The following is a 17,835-nucleotide window of genomic DNA, read 5'->3' as shown; positions in this document are numbered from 1 at the left end:
CAATCAGAAGCAGCGCAGGCCCTGTCTGCCCTGTGGTCTGGCTTCCCCTGGCCTGAACTCCCCGCTCAGGGATCAGAGACCCGGGAACCGGGCCCGGGGAGGAAGGCGCAGGTGAGGTGGACGGCAGCGCGGCCCACAGGCTTTTGCTCCCGCTCCCTTGCGGCCGTGGGCCCGAGGCTGATCTTTCCTTATTCAATGGGGTCGTTCAAAGAAGGGCACGCAGAAAGAGCTTCCCTCTCAGCAGGGGTGAAACCACCCCACACGGAGTGGGGTGGGGGACATGACAGAGAGACTGAGTGAGGAGGGTGACACTTTAACGCTAGACCAGTGTGACGACCCTTACAGGAGACGCCCAGATAGCCCTGCAGGAGACAGGAATTCCACCTCTCAGCTGGGTCCCCTCTGGTCCCACCCCTCCACTACCCAGCACGGCCCAGAGAGCTCAGAGTGGGGTGATGGCAGAGGGGGAGTGGTGAGGGTATCTTCTCCCGACGCTCAGATCCTCCCTCACCAGCTGCCTTTGTGATGCAGATGATGGGCTCCAGACACTCAGGTGAGCAGAGCTACTGTGTCACCGGGGAGTGGCGGGGGGGGGGGGGGGGTACCCTGAACTGTAGCTGAACCCATCCTCTCTGAACTGATTTGAATTCGTTTTTCCTATCACAGTGACCGTTTCTATTTGTGCCCTTTGCCTTCGGCAGACCAGGAGATTCAAGCCTCTCCTGGTGGCCGGTCACCACAACTGTGCACGTACACATCGGTGTAAAAGGAACCGTTGGGAGCTGTTTAAACACCACCCAGAGAAACATCACTAAAACCAAGACTGACAAAAGGATCCACCATCAATGTCGTGAGCTGTCCATCCCCTCAGATGAGCAGCTCAGATGAGATCATTTCTAGGAGGATTTTAAGAACTCTCAGAAGAACTAGACATAGTATACTAATTTAATCCGAGCTTGATCAACACATAGTATTGAGGATGGTGACTTGGGAACAGCAGTTTGGAACTGGTGCTTTTGTTTGTGTTTGAATCTCATCTATTCGTTTGATCAAAACTGGAAATAAATAATACAAACCCTCGGATGGCAGGGTCCACATGCAATTCACCTTTGTATCCTTCCTAGCTTAACTGTACCTAGAACAAAGGACATACTCAAATGTTCACCAGATTAGTTGGCTTTGAATTTTAGGTTCACATGGCTGATACAGTATAGTTCTCAGAACAGATAAGCAAAATGAAATCTACTCTGTAACTGTCACTTACAATGCCAGATAAATAACCACCTGCAATGATTATAAGATCCAAACTCGAAAGGTGGTATTGACAAAGGAAACATGGGCAGCCTGTCTGCCTGAAATCTAGGCAGCAGACTGATGGGTGAACCTTGTTTGGAAAGAGTCTCCCAAAATTCTGCTCTTTTAATTTCCACGCCAGAAGATTAGATTACTCTTAAAATCAAGACTACTGACGATCTCAAAAGTGCATGCTTTTTTTTTTTTTCCCTATAGAAAGAGTTTTGAGGGATTGATTCACAGAGGGTCTGATGTTTCCTAATGTTGAGATTAGCTACCATGTAATCATACTACTTTAAAAAGCTCTGGGCGGGCTTCCCTGGTGGCGCAGTGGTTGAGAATCCGCCTGCCAATGCAGGGGACACGGGTTCGAGCCCTGGTCTGGGAGGATCCCACATGCCGCGGAGTGGCTGGGCCCATGAGCCACAATTGCTGAGCCTGCGCGTCTGGAGCCTGTGCTCCGCAACAAGAGAGGCCGCGATGGTGAGAGGTCCATGCACAGCGATGAAGAGTGGCCCCCGCTCTCCGCAACTGGAGAAAGCCCTCACACAGAAACGAAGACCCAACACAGCCAACAATTAAATAAATAAATAAACTAATTAAAAAAAAAAAAAAAAAAAAAAAGCTCTGGGCTTCCCTGGTGGCGCAGTGGTTGAGAATCCGCCTGCCAATGCAGGCGACACGGGTTCGAGCCCTGGTCTGGGAAGATCCCACATGCCGCGGAGCAACTAGGCCCGTGAGCCACAACTACTGAGCGTGCGCGTCTGGAGCCTGTGCTCCGCAACAAGAGAGGCCACGACAGTGAGAGGCCCGCACACCGCGATGAAGAGTGGCCTCCGCTTGCCACAACTAGAGAAAGCCCTCGCACAGAAACGAAGACCCAACACAGCCAAAAATAAAATTAATTAATTAATTAATTAAAATACTTATTAAAAAAAATAAAAAATTTAAAAAGCTCTGATCCCCTTGGATTTTCATAAGGCTTTACCAAGTCACATTTGAATTCCAGCTGTCCTAACTCATCAGCCAGCACACATTTCATTTTGATCCTGTAACTTAGCTATAGTTCTGACTTCACAGTGTAACGTTACAGGGGTGACTTCTCGGGTTTGCAACAGCGTTCGGGGGGCAGGAGGGAGACTATTACTTTTGACTACGTACTTGTCAAGTATTCTAAAAATAATTAGCATTGTTTTCCCTTTTGCAATTTTAAATTAGTGCCATAATTTCTCTCAAAGGAGGTAAACTTACATTTCTTTCTTGAATTCTTCCATTTTTTGGTTCTCTACAGTCAGAAGTTCTTTTGATTTGTTCAGCTCTTCCATATTTTTCAAGTTGTTTTCTTTAAGTGTATCCAACTTAAACACCAAGAGAAAAAAACTTGATGAAATTACTTCATTTTCCAATCACATGACTGGATAGACAAATCATTCATGAAAAGGTGCATTAGAAAGGTGAAATTAGTCATTTGCAAAACAAACAAACAAACAAAAAGATCACGTGGGTGAAGAGATTATAAATGATCAAGTCTATTATAAACTGCAACCTCCCCCTTACTTTAGTCAGACATGTCCTGTACACCTGGCCAAAATGTCAAACTAAATTGCTACATAAATTAAAGCAAAAGTTTTCTTTCACCTTGTATACAATTCTCAAAATTTATCATTGAACTTGCTATTCATGTATAATCCATCTTAAAAAAAAACCAAAAAGAAATTGCAAAGGCATGCCATCAGCAAGGATTAATTCTCTGGAATGAAAATAAACCACTTTCTTCCCCAAAGACTAGTCATTTAGGATAAGATATTTTTCAATGTCAGTACCAAACTTCTATGGTCCTCATTATAAAAATTATTGGGATATTTGTAGATGGGAAAAGATTTAGTTATTCATCTCAACTTCAATCTGAAAAGGAAAAGGTCATGTAGTGAGACTGAAAACCACTCACTCACATTCAGCCCCATCACCTGCCCATGGGGGACACAGCCAGCCTAGGTCCTGGCCCCTGGTGGGAAAGCCAGACACATCACTAGAATGAGTGGGGATGTGACCAACCACAGGCCCTGGCCCCTGGTGGGAAAGCCAGACACATTACTAGAATGAGTGGGGATGTGACCGACCACAGGCTCTGGCAGGTGGCTGGAGTTCGAGGTGTGCATCCCCCAAGGATGGGGAGCTCTTCACGGGTGATCCATTACACAGGGTGTGCTTCTGGCGCCTTGCTGGCTTTCTAGGACGTGTATCGTTATCTCTACAGCCAAAGGTGCTTCTGTCCTGTCACCTGCTACCAGTCAGGAGCCCTAGAAAGTGTCTTGCTAGTTTCAACACCACCATCTCCCTTTTAATGCCCCCTAACATTCCAGATTCATGGAATGTTCAGTGGGTCCAAAAACTGATTCCTCCAGTCTGTATTCTGGCTGTAACAAGACACCAAGGGGTATGGTTTAGAAGCACACAATTCTCCCTGAATCTATCTTCAAAGGTTAGAGACATTCCCTAAAATCTTCTCATTTACTTTACTTTCTAATTTTGGTTATCACCTATTATTTTTGATGCTTTTATATTTTCAGCTGATGTCCTCTTCTGTTAGGACTGTCAATTCCTAAACGCACTCTTTTCTTTTTTTTTTTAATTTTTATTTATTTATTTTTGTTTTTTTATACAGCAGGGTCTTATTAGTCATCAATTTTATAAACATACTCTTTTCTATGTCAAGTTTTATTTACCCTATAATTATCTCAAAATGTTCATGTCTTTATGGATTTCAATCATTGACCTTGCATCATGAGAAGGTCTGATCTTTATAGCAGCTATTCAATGCGGCTCTCCGGATTTTCCCTGGCTTTAATTTCTTAACCTCTTACCTGACTATCGCTTTAAAAAGCATTTCAAGTTCTACAAAACTTCACAAAACTATTTCGGCGAAGCAATCTGCTTGAGATTTATGTAACAGCTTTCCAAAGAAAGAAAGGGTTGGTATGAGCTGGGGGTGGGGGGACTGGGAATCAAAGGAAGGTGCAAGAATAAGAAATGCTACTTCTGGACAGAATCAAAATTATCTTGAGGCCGCAAATCTATCCAAGACCCAGAAGTGACTGATTCAAAATGAGACAAAAGGGAACCAGTACTGAATTAGGCCAAGAAAAAGGCCTATGTCAAACTCAGGGCTGCGGGATGGAATTCAGTGGCTCAAAGTTGGGAGAAAGTTGAGAAAAAAAGCATGTGTGATTTAAGATAAAAAAATACAAAAGCTAGAGAATGTTATCGGTACCTCCTCTCATTAGTTCTATCACTGAACAATTATCACAGAAAGCCACGCTGTTAGGGTTTTCCCCTCCTTTTTTAAAGGTTGATCCTACTAAATAAGTAATGAAGTAATACACTTTATTTAATATTATCATCCCGGTGTACGTTCGACTCCACTAACATACATCCAACCTGTGTAAGGCCACACTTCAAAAAATAAACAATCCTGAGTTAGTGATCAAATACTCCATGAAGTCGGTAAGCTGTCCTTTGTACAAAAAGCCATTTAAATCTGATTACTTCGTTCTGCAGTTTTTCATTTGTTTGCTTGGAATCCTCCAAGGAGGCCAGAGTTTCTGTCTTCTCTTTGGTCATCTGTTCCATTATCTGCATGGCATCTTCTGTTGTTTGAGCAGCCTAAATATGAGAAAGCACTGTGAGAAATGAGGGCACCCCTCACCAACCCGGGGAGGTGACTAACGCTCAGGCCATAGGGCTCAGGGTCTGTGTGGTGAAGGAAATCACACAGAGACGGCGAGCCAATCACTGACCCCATGCCGAAGCAGACAGACCAAGACATCAAAGGTCTTTACTCCGAAGCAGAACAAAGTTACAGACCCTTTTTGTGCCATTTTTTCAACAGGCTAACTGTAATATGCAATTTGTGTTTTTTCAGACCCCTCTAAACCTACATTTTCTAAGTTCCAAGTTCCACTAACAACAGTGCTCACTATTCTGACTTATGTTTGAGAGAAATGCTTAGCAATAATACAGAGTAACATCCTTATGTGGCCGAATTTTCTCTTCATCATATTTATTGTTAAAAATTTAAAATACTACTCTTGCTATCTCAAATTCGGGGCTTTTGAGATCACTTGGGATTTAGGTTGGGAACTTCTCAAATAAAAATAAAAATTATTTGGGCAATTACAGTGTAAGGCTCAAGCGTTTAATGAGAAGCACTGAAGGACAAAGTCGATGAGAAGCTGTAGGTAATGAACATAAGCATGGCTGTGAATAAAAAAGATAACATGCATATGGAAACAAATCCTTAGCTGATAAGATATTGAAAAAAATCACCTAAGCGAATTAAAATCTTTTTAGGCACTTGCTTATTACAATTTCATGTGGTCTAATAAAGCTTATGGGAATTCTGCCTTTATACCTTCCCTGTTACCAACTGTGGAGATTTCCCTGGAATCTTCCAATTCCAAATGAAGAGACACAATGAAACAATTAAAAGTCACATAGAAGATACTTTGTTTTAACATGTGCCCATTTTACTATTGTTCTTAAGCCTTTAAGAACCACTGTTGCCTTTTTCACAAATAAATTCTCCCTACATTAAAAAAATCTATCCTTTTTATTCACAGTTTGCAATTTTTTCTAATGGAGAGGGACAACTGCTATTAGACATTTAGTAAAGAGTTGCCCTTTCAGGTGGTGACAAAGAGCTTGAGATATCTAAGCCAGTGATTAAATGGGGTGGGTCTCCTTCTTCGGAAACAAAGACAAATCCCTCAGCCACTGCAGGGTTAGTGCACAGGGTTAGGCCAGGTGCTCAGCACTTGAACCTCCCACTTTACCGTAAAGGACTGCAGAGTCTCGAGCTCTCTAATTTTAAGAGTGAGCTTGCTCTTGTCTTTCCTCAAAATACGGTTTTCATTTTGAGATTCTAGGAGGTTGACTGAGATATGGCTGTTGGTTTTGGCCAACTGGCTGATCTCTTTCTGAAGGATGAAGTAGCTTTCGGCCAGCTTCTCCTTCTCCTTCAGGAGCTCGTCCTTCTTCAGCATCATCTCTCTTTTCTCAGCCAGGAGGTTCTTGTTGTCCTGCATCACCCTGGCCTGCTCGGCCAGGGTCACCTCGTGGTTCAGCCGCAGGTCATCCAGCATCTTGGTGAGGCAGCTGTGCAGCTCCTGCAGTTCCAGCTTGGATTTGGACAAGGCAGCAAAATCGCTCTTCAGAGTCTCTATGCTGGCGGCCAGCTGAGCCGTCTCTGCGCTCAAGAGTTCCTTCTCCTTAACAATCTCCGCCACTTTCTGCTCTGAGTTGGCCTTGTCTTGGATTAGCACAAAGTTCTCGGACTGGAGCTCCCTGGTGCACACCCTCAGCTCCCCCACCTCCTGCTCCAGGAGAACCACTCTCCCGTGGAGTTGGCTGTTTTCACACAAGGACGACTCTTTGTCCTGGGTCCTGGCTTCTTTCTCCAGGACTAGGGACTGCTGCATCATGTGGATCTTCTCATTTAACTTCTGACACTCTTCTTGCAGGTTCAACCCCTCCTTCAGCAAGATGTTCTTTTCGGAACAGCAAGCCTTGAGTTCAGCGTTCAAACTCTCCTTTGCTTGCAGTACGTTAGCGTGTTCTTTCTCCAGAGTCTTTTTGGCATTTTGAGCCTCTTTCAGCATCAAAGCGAGATCACGCCTGGCGGCTGCGAGTCCTTGGTTTTCCTTTTTTCTCTCTTGAAGCTCTTTCTTCAGGGCATCGAGATTACCAAGCAGTTTCATCTTCTCGTGCACAATGATTCTTCTGTTTGCAGACTCTTGATCGTATTTCTTTTTAAGGTCTTCTATGGCTTTGATGGAATTCTCCCTTTCTGCAAGTAAATCTGTATTTTGCATTTCCAGTACAGATTTTTCTTTCAAGAGACTATCCTGCTGCTTTTTGAGCTTAGTGATTTTCTGACAAACCATCTCCTTCTCGGAAGTTAGGTAAGTGATCTTCTCGTTCAGGTTCATCTCGATGTGGGCAGCCTCTTCCGAGCATTTGTTGAGTTTTTCAGTGATGAGCCTATTTTCATTTAGAAGTTCTTCTTTTTTGGCCAAGAGCCTTCTCTCAGACGAGGCCAGGGTTTCTCTTTCACGCAGAAGCTGGATGCGCTCGGAGTCTGTGATCTCCCGACTGGTCTTCATTTCTTCCAGCAGCTTGGTGAGGCTTGTGTTTGTGGCCTGAAGTTGCAGAGTCTCCAGCTTGGCCTCCCTCAGAGCCTTGCTGGCCTCCTGCAGCTGCGCGCGGAGCCCACTGGCTTCCGTGCTGAGCAGATGTTTGACCTGGAGGGCAGCCTCCAGGCTGGCATTCAGCTTTTCCTGATCTTGAAGCAGCATGTCCTTCTCAAACTGCAGATCTTTGCTGTTTTGGAGGAGATGGTCTCTTTCGATCTTTAAGGCTATGCACATGTTATCAAGACCTGACTGTTTCTCCAAAGCTGACTTTTTCTCAGTTGTAAGATTTTCCATCTCCTGCACCAAGCTTTTCTGATCTTTGACTAGCTCCTCATAGGAGCTCTGAAGCTTCTGAATAATTTCATCTTTATCTTCAGCCAACGCAAGGTTTTCAGTTACAAGCTTCTTGATATGATCCTCCAGGTGATCTTTTTCTTCCAGATTCTTCTTAGACTCAGCCATCAAAATATCTTGGCTGAACTGGAGTTCCTCTGTGAGTGCCTGCAAGCTTGCTTTGGAAGCCTGCAAAGACTCATTTTCCATATTTATCTTCAAGAGTTCTTCCTGTGCGTTATTGATTTCTTTAAGTAATTTCTCTCTCTCAACAGCCAAAGCTGCTTTATTGAGCTGCTCCTGCTGATAAAGCTTTTCAGCATCTTGCTTTTCTTCTAAGACTTTCTCCTTTTCTAAATTAAGAGTTTCGTTTACTGACCATAGCTTCTGTTGGTCTTCCTGAAGTAAAGTTATTTTGGCCTCCACCTCTACAAGCTTTGACAAAAGTGAGCCTTTTTCTAACTTTAAAGCATTTCCCTCCTGTGCAAGAAGCTGCTTCTCTGATTTCAGACCCCTCAGCTCTTCTGACATTAGTTCAATTTCTTTTTTGGCTGATGTTAATAAGTAAGTTAGCGACTACAGAAACAAAAGATGGAAAGAATGGAAACAAAATGAAATCAAGCAGACAAATGCAAGCCCGAATAACTTAATGCAACCTAAACCATAAAAGTTAAAAAAATTTTTACAATAAATGTCATAGAAACTATCTGGATAACAGGGGAAAGAAACTCGATGAACAGAGCCCATAAGAGGATAATGCAAAGCAAGTTTAGCTTTGCAAAGTGCTGATATATCTATTGGTTTATCTTTGAAACAACTTTTGAAGTATTCCTGATAGACACCTATAAGATACAAACAGTAGGTTGACTTTGATGTCAGGGCATGAAATTCTTTCCTGCCATTCCAATTATCCAATTGTTTCTATTGTAGAAGGGATTCATAGAATTTTTTAAAACACAATCTAAAGAACTACAAAAAGTGAGTATACTTTAACCAAAAAAGAGGAGGAAGAGCAAGGTATTATAAACTGTTGCTTTTCAAACTAAATGAAGAGCCTTACTTACTAAAGGACCTGGCCTGAGACTGATTTAACTTCAATATTACATATAACTTAGTAAAAATACAGACTAATTTTCTAGTCTTTGGCAACCAAAATAAATGGGCTTTAAAAAAGTGTATTGGTTTATAAAGTAAATTGACCACAATGTCTCTACCAGCGCTGTCCAGAACTTTCTGCAATGATACAAATGGACTTTATCTGCGCTGTCCATTGTGGTGGACCACACGTGCAGTGCTTGCGACTGAGAGGATGAATTTATAACTTGAACTAATTTAGATTTAAATGGCCACACGTAGCTAGTGGCTACTGTACTGGACGGCACAGCTATAGTTCATTGGCTCTTAAACTAGGGAACATGGGAGCATTGTGGGCTCCACGAATCTCCTGAGGTTTCATCTAAAACTTGTTGAGTGCATATACCAGCTTTCCTGGGGAAAATATCTTAAGGTTTCATCAGATTCTCAAAAGAGTCTGTTGAGCCCCTGCTGTTGACAACATTGAGATTCACGGAAATCGGAGATCCAGACAACTCTGGAGGGGGAACAATCCTGGCATTTTAACCAAATGATCCTTATAAAAACAACAACAACAACAACAAACACAATTAATGAGCCTTCACACAAACCACTAGAATGCTGTGGTTTGGTCAGGCTGCAACATTTTAAGGGAAACACTAAAAAACTAGAGTCTGTCCAGATAAAGGGAACCACAAAGACAAAAACTCTGGAAATTATATCCAGTTGTTAAATGGCTCATAAACCTGGAGACACATCGCAGGGAAAAGAGAAAGCTTTGATGGACAGCATGTAGAATAAAGAAAATTTAGGCATCTTATACATGACATGTATTACATGTCATGCTACACTTAATTTTATAAGTTTTAAATGGGCTCTGTTTCAAGTCCTATGTATGCTCTTTTCTATTTTCTGTCTACTAAACTCATATATATATATATATATAAACATTTCTCTGACACATTAAAAATAATTAAAGACAAGTATTTGCTTTTCTTTGAGCAATTTAGATGGGAGTAGGAGGGTTGAACTTCATTATGTTACCAGAGTCAAAAAACATATTGGGACACTGACACGATCCTGACACCATACAATGAAAATCAGTGTATCAAGTTCTACTCTACTTAGCAGTAGGATGTTTTCTCACAGCCCTTAAATCCAGCTTCCTTGTTGATGAGCTCATAGTGCCTTCCTGGGGACATGCAAGAGCCCTCTCTAGAGCTCTCCCTTCTACTTTATCCTCTAAGAGCTCTGTTCCTCCAACCAGGCTCCATTCCCTGCCCACCTGCCTCACATGGCCTCTGCCTCTTGCTTTTCTGCAAGATGTCTCTCCTAACCCTGGTGCAAGGTGGCAGCAAGATGGCCAAGATTAGAGGAACATGCTTTCCCGCAACAAAGAGTCTACTACAGGCAGGCAGACAGAGGTCAGGCAACAGCAGACTCTTCATGACAGCTGGGGAGCAAGCCGCGTAGGGGGTGGTGGCCACACAGTACATTCGGGGGAAAGACCTGTAGCCATCACCCTCCCTGAGAAGGAACAGCGGCTGGTACAAAGCACTTGAAGATACAGGACATGTAATTCGCCCTCCTGCCACGCACTCTGAGGGCCGACACTGGTAACGGCCACTGAACCCGTCCCACGTGCTGCTGCCTTCTAAGCCCCCTTGCAGCCTTGACGCGGAACGCAAGCAAACTGTAATTCGACCACACGATTCTCGCCACCACGTACTCTGGCTTTGTCGGTTTGCCTTCTCAGCTCCTCCATCTCCTGCAGCAAGTCACTGTTCTCCTTTTGTGCGGCCTTCAGCCGCTCCCCTGTGTCCAACAGCATCTTCTGGAGGTTCTGCAGCACTTCTTCATGCTTGGCCTGCGTCTCAGAACTGGCTTCTTCATACCTGGCTTCCAGCTCTTGACACTCGTTGTGGCTCATTTGCATTTTCTTTTCCTGCAGACACCCCGAGTCAGGAGTGAGTCATCTGGCCATGTCTGTTCTGCCCCTCAACCTCCCCTGCCAGCCAACAGTCCCACTGATTCTCTCCTTACCAGGTCTGACAATTTTTTCAGCAGTTCTTTCTTTTCTTCCTCATGCTTTTTAGCTGCTTCTTGCTGGCTCTGTTCAGCTTTGAGAGTTACTTCCCCAATACTTTTCTGCAGAAGACTTGCATTTTCATTAGCCTTGGTAAGTTTTAGCTGTAATTCTTCTACATTTCTAGAACAAGTTTCAATACAAGGCGTCAGATTTTTCAAAAGAGTACTTTAAATTCTAGAGTTGTACTTTAAAATATTAATAATAATTGTCTTAATGATTATAAATGTTATGAGCAATTAATAACATCTGAAATAAGCTAAAAAACAAAAACAAAAACAAAAACTGACTTGTCCTGAAGAATAATTTTAACAATTGTGATGGTTACAAATACCTTAGAGTAACTACTCCTCTAACTGTGAACATTTATTATTTTATGTCAGTAGATCAATAAGGAAAAATGAGTGAAAAGTAAGCACATTAGAGGAGGTAAGTATTTCGAGGTTTCCAAATTTTAGCAGACTAGATTATCAAAGACTCATTTTGGGGTCGCTTGAGAACAGAAGATACGAAAATAACAATAATGTGACGTTCTAGCTCAAAGAGAACCACGTGGTCCCACAAAGATGTACGAGGGCCATCAACCTGGAGAAAAGGCTGGCTCATGGACCGGAGAACAGGAAGGAAACTTGGACGGTGCCTCTGGATAAGCACCGACAGAAATGCAACTTCTCCAAGGCTCTGTGCCACAACCACCTGGGCAGCTGTGCCCACCTCACAGCAGGCCTGCCACAGTCGGCCAACCAAGGCCCATCTGCCCGTCACCCACCAACGCTGAGCCGTGCCTGAGTGCACGGCTCGACATAAACTAACTCTGCCAAGTATTAATGCTTTCAGAATCAGAAGTCTACCGGGGCTAATATGTCCTCGAAAAGTTTTTGCCTTATAAAATAAACATTTGATTTTTATAGGGCAGCCATTAAAAGAAAAAAAAAAATCAAAGCAACGAGAGCCTCAGAATAAAGACGAGAAGAGAGATTACGATAAAAGAAGCTTTAGCGCTGAGGAAGTAGGGTGTAGTGATGAAGAGCAGCAAGGGCTCTGGGACCAGACCACCTAGATCCGAAACCTCAGGCAAGTTACTTAACCTCATTAAGCCTCAATTTCCTTTTCTTTAAAATAGGAACAATAATACACTCACCTCAGAGGATTATTAATTAGGAGAACTAGAAAATATACTCTACACAAAGCTGTTAGCATAGCGTGTGGCACGTGATAAGCTCTTCACACGTGTTATCTATCATCCCACTGAAATAGGTTAAAAATATATGTATACTTTTTTCTCTTCTCTAGTTGAGGTGCAAGAGCTCAGTAGTTGTGGTGCATGGGCTTAGTTGCCCCATGGCATGTGGGATCCTAGTTCCCTGACCAGGGTTCGAACCCGCATCCCCTGCATTGTAAGGCAGATTCTTTACTACTGGGCCACCAGGGAAGTCCCTAAAAATATTTTTAACTGCCTGTAAAAGATGTTATTGCCATTGGTAAACTACTACCTTTTCTTTACAAGTCACCAGAAAGTCTGCAATACACTGCGATAACAGAGAAAGAATGAGATTCAGGCAACTTTAAAACCTAGCAGTCCTTAAGATTTCAGCTCTCCTCCCACCCAGACCTTGCTTGAGGGCCTAACCCAAAGCAGGCGCTCTTATTAATACTCATACATACCTTTCTTTCAGACGTAATTCATCATTCATTTTTGTCAGCTGAGAAGAACTATCTCCTGACATTTTCATTATTACTGCAATGTCGTTTTCCAGTTTTTCCTTCGCCTTTATCAACTGTTCTTCCCTTTCCTCTCTCTCTCTAAGTTTTGCCTCCATATCTGAATATATATAGAAAAAAATAGCACTGTTGTGTTACAATCAACAAAAATGTATTAACTACACCCTGTATGCCAAGCCTTGCTCTGGGAATATGTGCATATAGCAATCCCTGCTCTCATGAAAATTACATTCTAGCAAAGCAGACAGACAATAAACAAGATAAATAAAGAGAATAAATAGTACAACAGATAGTGGTTAAGTGCTAAGAGGGAGAAAAATACAAGCGGAGAAAGGAGTCAGGAAGGAGTCGGGGAGGTTAAAATCTTAGAGAGAGCCTCTCTGAGACGGTGACATTTAAGTAAAACCCTGAGGGAAGTGAGGGAAGAGGAATGCAGGCAGAGGGGAAAGCAAGCGCAAAGGCCCCGAGGCAGGAACATGCTTGACAATCAAGTATCACCAAGGAGGCCAATATGGTTGCAGTGGAAGGAACAAGGGGAAGAAGAGTACAGGATGAAATCATAGAGATAAGCGGACCTGACGACAGTTAAGGACCACAGCTTTTACTGTGAGTGAGATGGGAGCCACTGGGCCATTCTGACCAGAGAAGTGACATGATCTGACTTGATGTTGAAAGGATCCCCCTGGCTGCTGGGCTGAGAACAGACTGAAGGGGGTCAGAGCAGAAGCAGGCAGCCCAGGTGGCCAGCTGTTACTACAGCTTCGATTAAAGATGCTGGTTGACTCGGATCAAGGATAGCAGGGGGAGTAGTGAGATGGGGTGGATTCTGACTTGTTTGAAAACAAGGCAGAGAGAATTCGCTAAGGTTTACAGACCTCAAACAAGTATTTTATCACAATATAACACGAGTGAAGAATTTATGCCTGAATAGTAATATGCTGTAACAACACACTAAAATTATCTCAAATCCTAGGAAGCCTACTACATTTAATGTGTAGAGACGTCTTCTTACCTGTTAAATTTTCTCTCAACTTCTCCAATTCAGAAGACAGCACATTAAACTGTTTCTCTTTTTGGTGTAATTTATTTACAGTTTCTATTTGGGATGAAGTTAAAAGTTTAATACATTTCATAGTTAATAAGCCATCTAAAGCTTGACTGTCTTAAAACCAAATCAAATCAAAAGCTTGAGATTTGGGATCACGGGAATACTAAAGAGTCCCATTACAAATCAAACCACTGAATAACGAACCTAAAGAAACAAGCAAGCAACTCTTTCTTGTCTCCCCAAATCTGTAGATTAGGCAGGCACCGGGCATCCCTTTTCCAGGCATCTCTTTCCTCCTTCCACTTAAAACTCAATAAAGCTATCAATGACTTAAGCTTAAGTAAGACAATACCTTTCCCAAGTACACCTACATTTTAATATGGAGCAAGCTTTAAGTCAAAAAGAAGAAAGAATGAATGGGAGCTTGAGGCTTCAGGAAGCCAAGGGAACCCAGTATTACTGTGCGCTGCAGGAACTTCCAGGGTGGTGAAATTAGGCTACAGGCAGCATCTATTTTTATGCACCAAAGGCCAGCTCCAGCTTGAGAACAAGAGAGCTGCTCATACTCTGCTAAGACATACCTTGCATACTTCTCTGAACAGAGACTGCCTGCTCTGAAGCATCAGCAAAATTTTCTTTCTAAAGAAAAAGAAGTGGACGTTCAGAATAGAAAGATTTCAGATTATAAAAATAAAAAGTTTCTATGACTACAACATTATCTATTTTTTGTTGCTAGTTTTGTTTCATTAAAGCTAACTTACGCTTAAAACATGTAGGCATCAATTACTACCGTATGCATACTGTGCACGTGTACACACGAGTGAGGTTTGCATGTGTGCTGCATGTGTGGGTATGCACATATGTCTGTACACGTGTGGATATGCACACTTTTGTCAGTATATGCATGTGTGGATACACATGTGGTGCCACATGTATGCCTTTTCTTCATGTTGCAACCCTCAAGTAGCAGAACCTCTCTTCAGAAATCTGCCTGAGACAGTGAACAGAGTTCCGAAATTTGTTTTTTTTTAGTATTTTTTTTTCATTGAAGTATAATTGGTTTACAACGTTGGGTTAGTTTCAGGTGTACAGCAAAGTGATTCAGTTATATATATATATTTTTTCAGCTTCTTTTCCCTAATAAGTTATTACAAAATATTGAGTATAGTTCCCTGTGCTACACAGTAGGTCCTTGTTGGTTATCTATTTTGTACATAGCAGTGTGTACACGTTAAACCCAAACTCCTAATTTATCCCTCCCCCCAGCCCTTCCCCTTTGGTAACCATAGTTTGTTTTCTATGTCTGTGGGTCTGAGTTCTGAAATGTTTTACATCTAAGAATAGTCAGAACCTAGTATCTTAAAACCAGATCTGTGTCAACTACCTTAAACCAAAAAGTCCATCGCTCACTCACTATCTTTTCTAAACATGACAGGAGGGCAAGATAAAACCACTCTCTTGATTTTCCTGAGATGAACTTTGAGCTAGATACACCAAGTGAATTTTTAAATGAGTCTTTCTAATTAATTAATATTTTAGTTTAAAAATGGGCTCACAAGCCACAAGTCCATCAAGGCCCACAAGTTGTCCACCTGTGTTACTCCCAAAGCCAGACCTCAGGTGGCATGTTTTCAGAGGACGTAGAGGAATACTCTAACTTTAAAAAAAAGTAAGGCATCCTGAAAGTTTGGGGAGGAGGGCAGAGAAATGACATGAAACTCAAAACACATTTTCTTAAAGGACACCATATTGAAAAATAGTAATTTCCAGGTCAACTTTTCTCAATATGTAGCTGAAATACACTGTATCATAACTGTCTGATAGAACTCTCTACAATGAAACTGTGCTGTTCAATTAGCAGCCACTGGCCACGTGTGGATTCTAAGCACTTAAAACATGGCTAGTGCAACTGAGGAACTGAATTTTATATTTTATTTAATTTTAATTAATTTAAATTTATGGAGCCATATATATAGACAGTAGCTACCATAATGAAGAGTGCGGCTATATAGTTAACATTTTAAAAGTAGAAATATGTAATATTGGCATTTAAATAAGAAAAAAAAAATCAAACACTTTTTTTTTTTTTTTTTGGCCGTGTGTCATGTGGGATCCTAGCTCCACAACCAGGGATCAAACCCGTGTCCCCGAATTAGAAGCATGGAGTCTCAACTACTGGACCACCAGGGAAGTCCAAAAATCAAACACTTTTATTCACCACAGGTATTAGCAGAGAAGTGTAAAACGTGGAGAACAGGAAGGTGCATGTAAGACCCAAGACAACTGACCCTTCATAGCTAATGTTTCTCTTATCAAGTTTTCCCCATGAGCCTACGCCTCTCCTTTCCCATGACGTGTGGGTATCGCTGGCACCTGCCCGTGGTTATCAGCCTTGACTAAGCTTGTGTTTTTGATGTAGGAGGCAAGGCAGAAGGGAGAACAGTTGAGAAAAAGACAAAAAATGTCCTACAACCTGGGATTAAGCAAAGAGGATATATATGAAAGGAAAAGTAATTTCCTGAGGAGGAATAAACTGAGCTGTAAGAGAGAATTCTGTGAACTCGTTTATTAGACAGCACCCTGCCTTGCTAACAGAGGGTGCCAATGGTCCAGGAGAGCTTGCTGGCTTGCTGTCACAGGGCAGGTAGGACAAGGCATAGGGCGAGACCTCACTATATATGAAACCTAATGTGCTGGGTATATAACTTGAAAGGTTCCTGTGTTTGGTGAAACTAAGTAGTCAATAACATGCCAAAGCAATGCATTACCAGAGGCAAAGGACAGATTAAAAAAAAAAAAAAAAGTAATACTTACCTTTATTGCTAGTTTGGGTTTGATCCAATTCCTCTCAAGTTATTCATCAACCAACCAATACTTTGCAAGAGAAAGGAAATAGGTGCAATACGTCTTTCTTTATAGAAGTTTTTGTTTTTTAAACGGGAACAATTTGAATGGCCAGAAACCCTGAGATTCAGATTCCCAACAGGTACTTACCAAAATCTGAAGTTCTTTTTCCAAAGCCTCTTTCACTTGACTGACTTCACTCAAGTTTTCCTGAAGTTTATTAAGCATTAGCTCTTTTCCCTGCAGCTCTCTGGTGATGCTACTAGCCTAACATACAGAGTTACATGGTACAGAAACCAGTGAACAAAAGGAAACAAAACAGAATGAGAAAGAAAACATAAAACAAATATAAAAAAAATGTATGAGATACAAACATAACCAAACAAAACTGAAAGGAATAAAGGCATGGGTAAAAAGTCGTTTTGGTGTTTTTTTTGGTTTTTTGTCTTTAATTCTAAGAAGCCAATGACTTTTCATACAATCAGTTCTAGATAAGATTGTCCAATGGCTAATTTTAAATAATCAAAAGAGTATTTTTCTATACCTGAATTTGGACTGTCAGCATGCTCTAAAGCAGAAAGTACAGATGCTTACTTTCTAAATGAGACAGTTGAGCAATTTCATCTTCTGGACTTTAGAAAACCTTAAGACAGGAATGGTGGATTCCTGCGGACTGTGTTTCATTTTCTGTATTTTTGTACACGCTTAAAGTATTTCAACATTTAAAATAGAAAATAAAATTTTAAAAATGTACTACACAACAGTCATTAGAAATTGGCTTTCATTAAATCTTAATGTAAAAAAAGTAGACCAACACATTAGCTGCATATTCCATATTAATTTAATTTTTGTGTTTTGATTGGTATTTCAGAACCAAGTGAGGAGATTTGAGAAAAATTTCCTATGACTGTCATCTTCAACTAATGTTACTTAGCAATTTTTGCCGTTTGTCTGTCTTCACCTCTCCCCATTTAACCATCACAACCCTTCCTTCTTTGCCAATAGAGCAGCTTCTCCCGCAAAAAGCTCAGAACATTCAGCATCAATACCAGCGCCTCCACTAGTGGCAGGAGGACTGGGGAAAAGGGTTCCTTCCTTGAACAATCCTTAAAAATGAAGATGACATTTAGCAAGGCTAGTTAGTAAGAAAGGTAGCCAGCGAATGTCTCACATCATTTCCTATGCCTTGATCAAAAGCACACTTGTCCAGTCTTTCCTCAAAAAACCAGGGACTAGATCACATT

At 41.8% G+C, this 17,835-nt stretch overlaps 1 protein-coding gene across 3 annotated transcripts in view; it reads right to left on the bottom strand.

Annotated features, from left to right (window-relative positions):
• CLIP1 (CAP-Gly domain containing linker protein 1) overlaps nt 1–17,835 on the bottom strand; it is a 125,331-nt gene that overhangs the window by 34,058 nt on the left and 73,438 nt on the right. For 2 of the 3 annotated variants that reach the window (XM_068563780.1, XM_068563781.1), the window contains 8 exons: nt 16,742–16,858; nt 14,329–14,386; nt 13,712–13,795; nt 12,643–12,799; nt 10,935–11,100; nt 10,621–10,836; nt 4,840–4,956; nt 2,545–2,651 (listed from right to left, as the gene is read on the bottom strand). In XM_068563780.1, coding sequence (XP_068419881.1) covers nt 2,545–2,651; nt 4,840–4,956; nt 10,621–10,836; nt 10,935–11,100; nt 12,643–12,799; nt 13,712–13,795; nt 14,329–14,386; nt 16,742–16,858 — 1,022 coding nt within the window. Of the gene's footprint in view, nt 1–2,544; nt 2,652–4,839; nt 4,957–6,125; nt 8,394–10,620; nt 10,837–10,934; nt 11,101–12,642; nt 12,800–13,711; nt 13,796–14,328; nt 14,387–16,741; nt 16,859–17,835 lie in introns of all 3 variants that reach the window. The other variant, XM_068563782.1, reaches the window with a different exon arrangement.

The sequence above is a fragment of the Eschrichtius robustus genome, chromosome 14, assembly GCF_028021215.1.
Source record: "Eschrichtius robustus isolate mEscRob2 chromosome 14, mEscRob2.pri, whole genome shotgun sequence".
Taxonomy (NCBI): domain Eukaryota; kingdom Metazoa; phylum Chordata; class Mammalia; order Artiodactyla; family Eschrichtiidae; genus Eschrichtius; species Eschrichtius robustus.
Note: the sequence above shows the minus strand (reverse complement) of the source record. Positions and strands in the feature narration are given on the sequence as shown.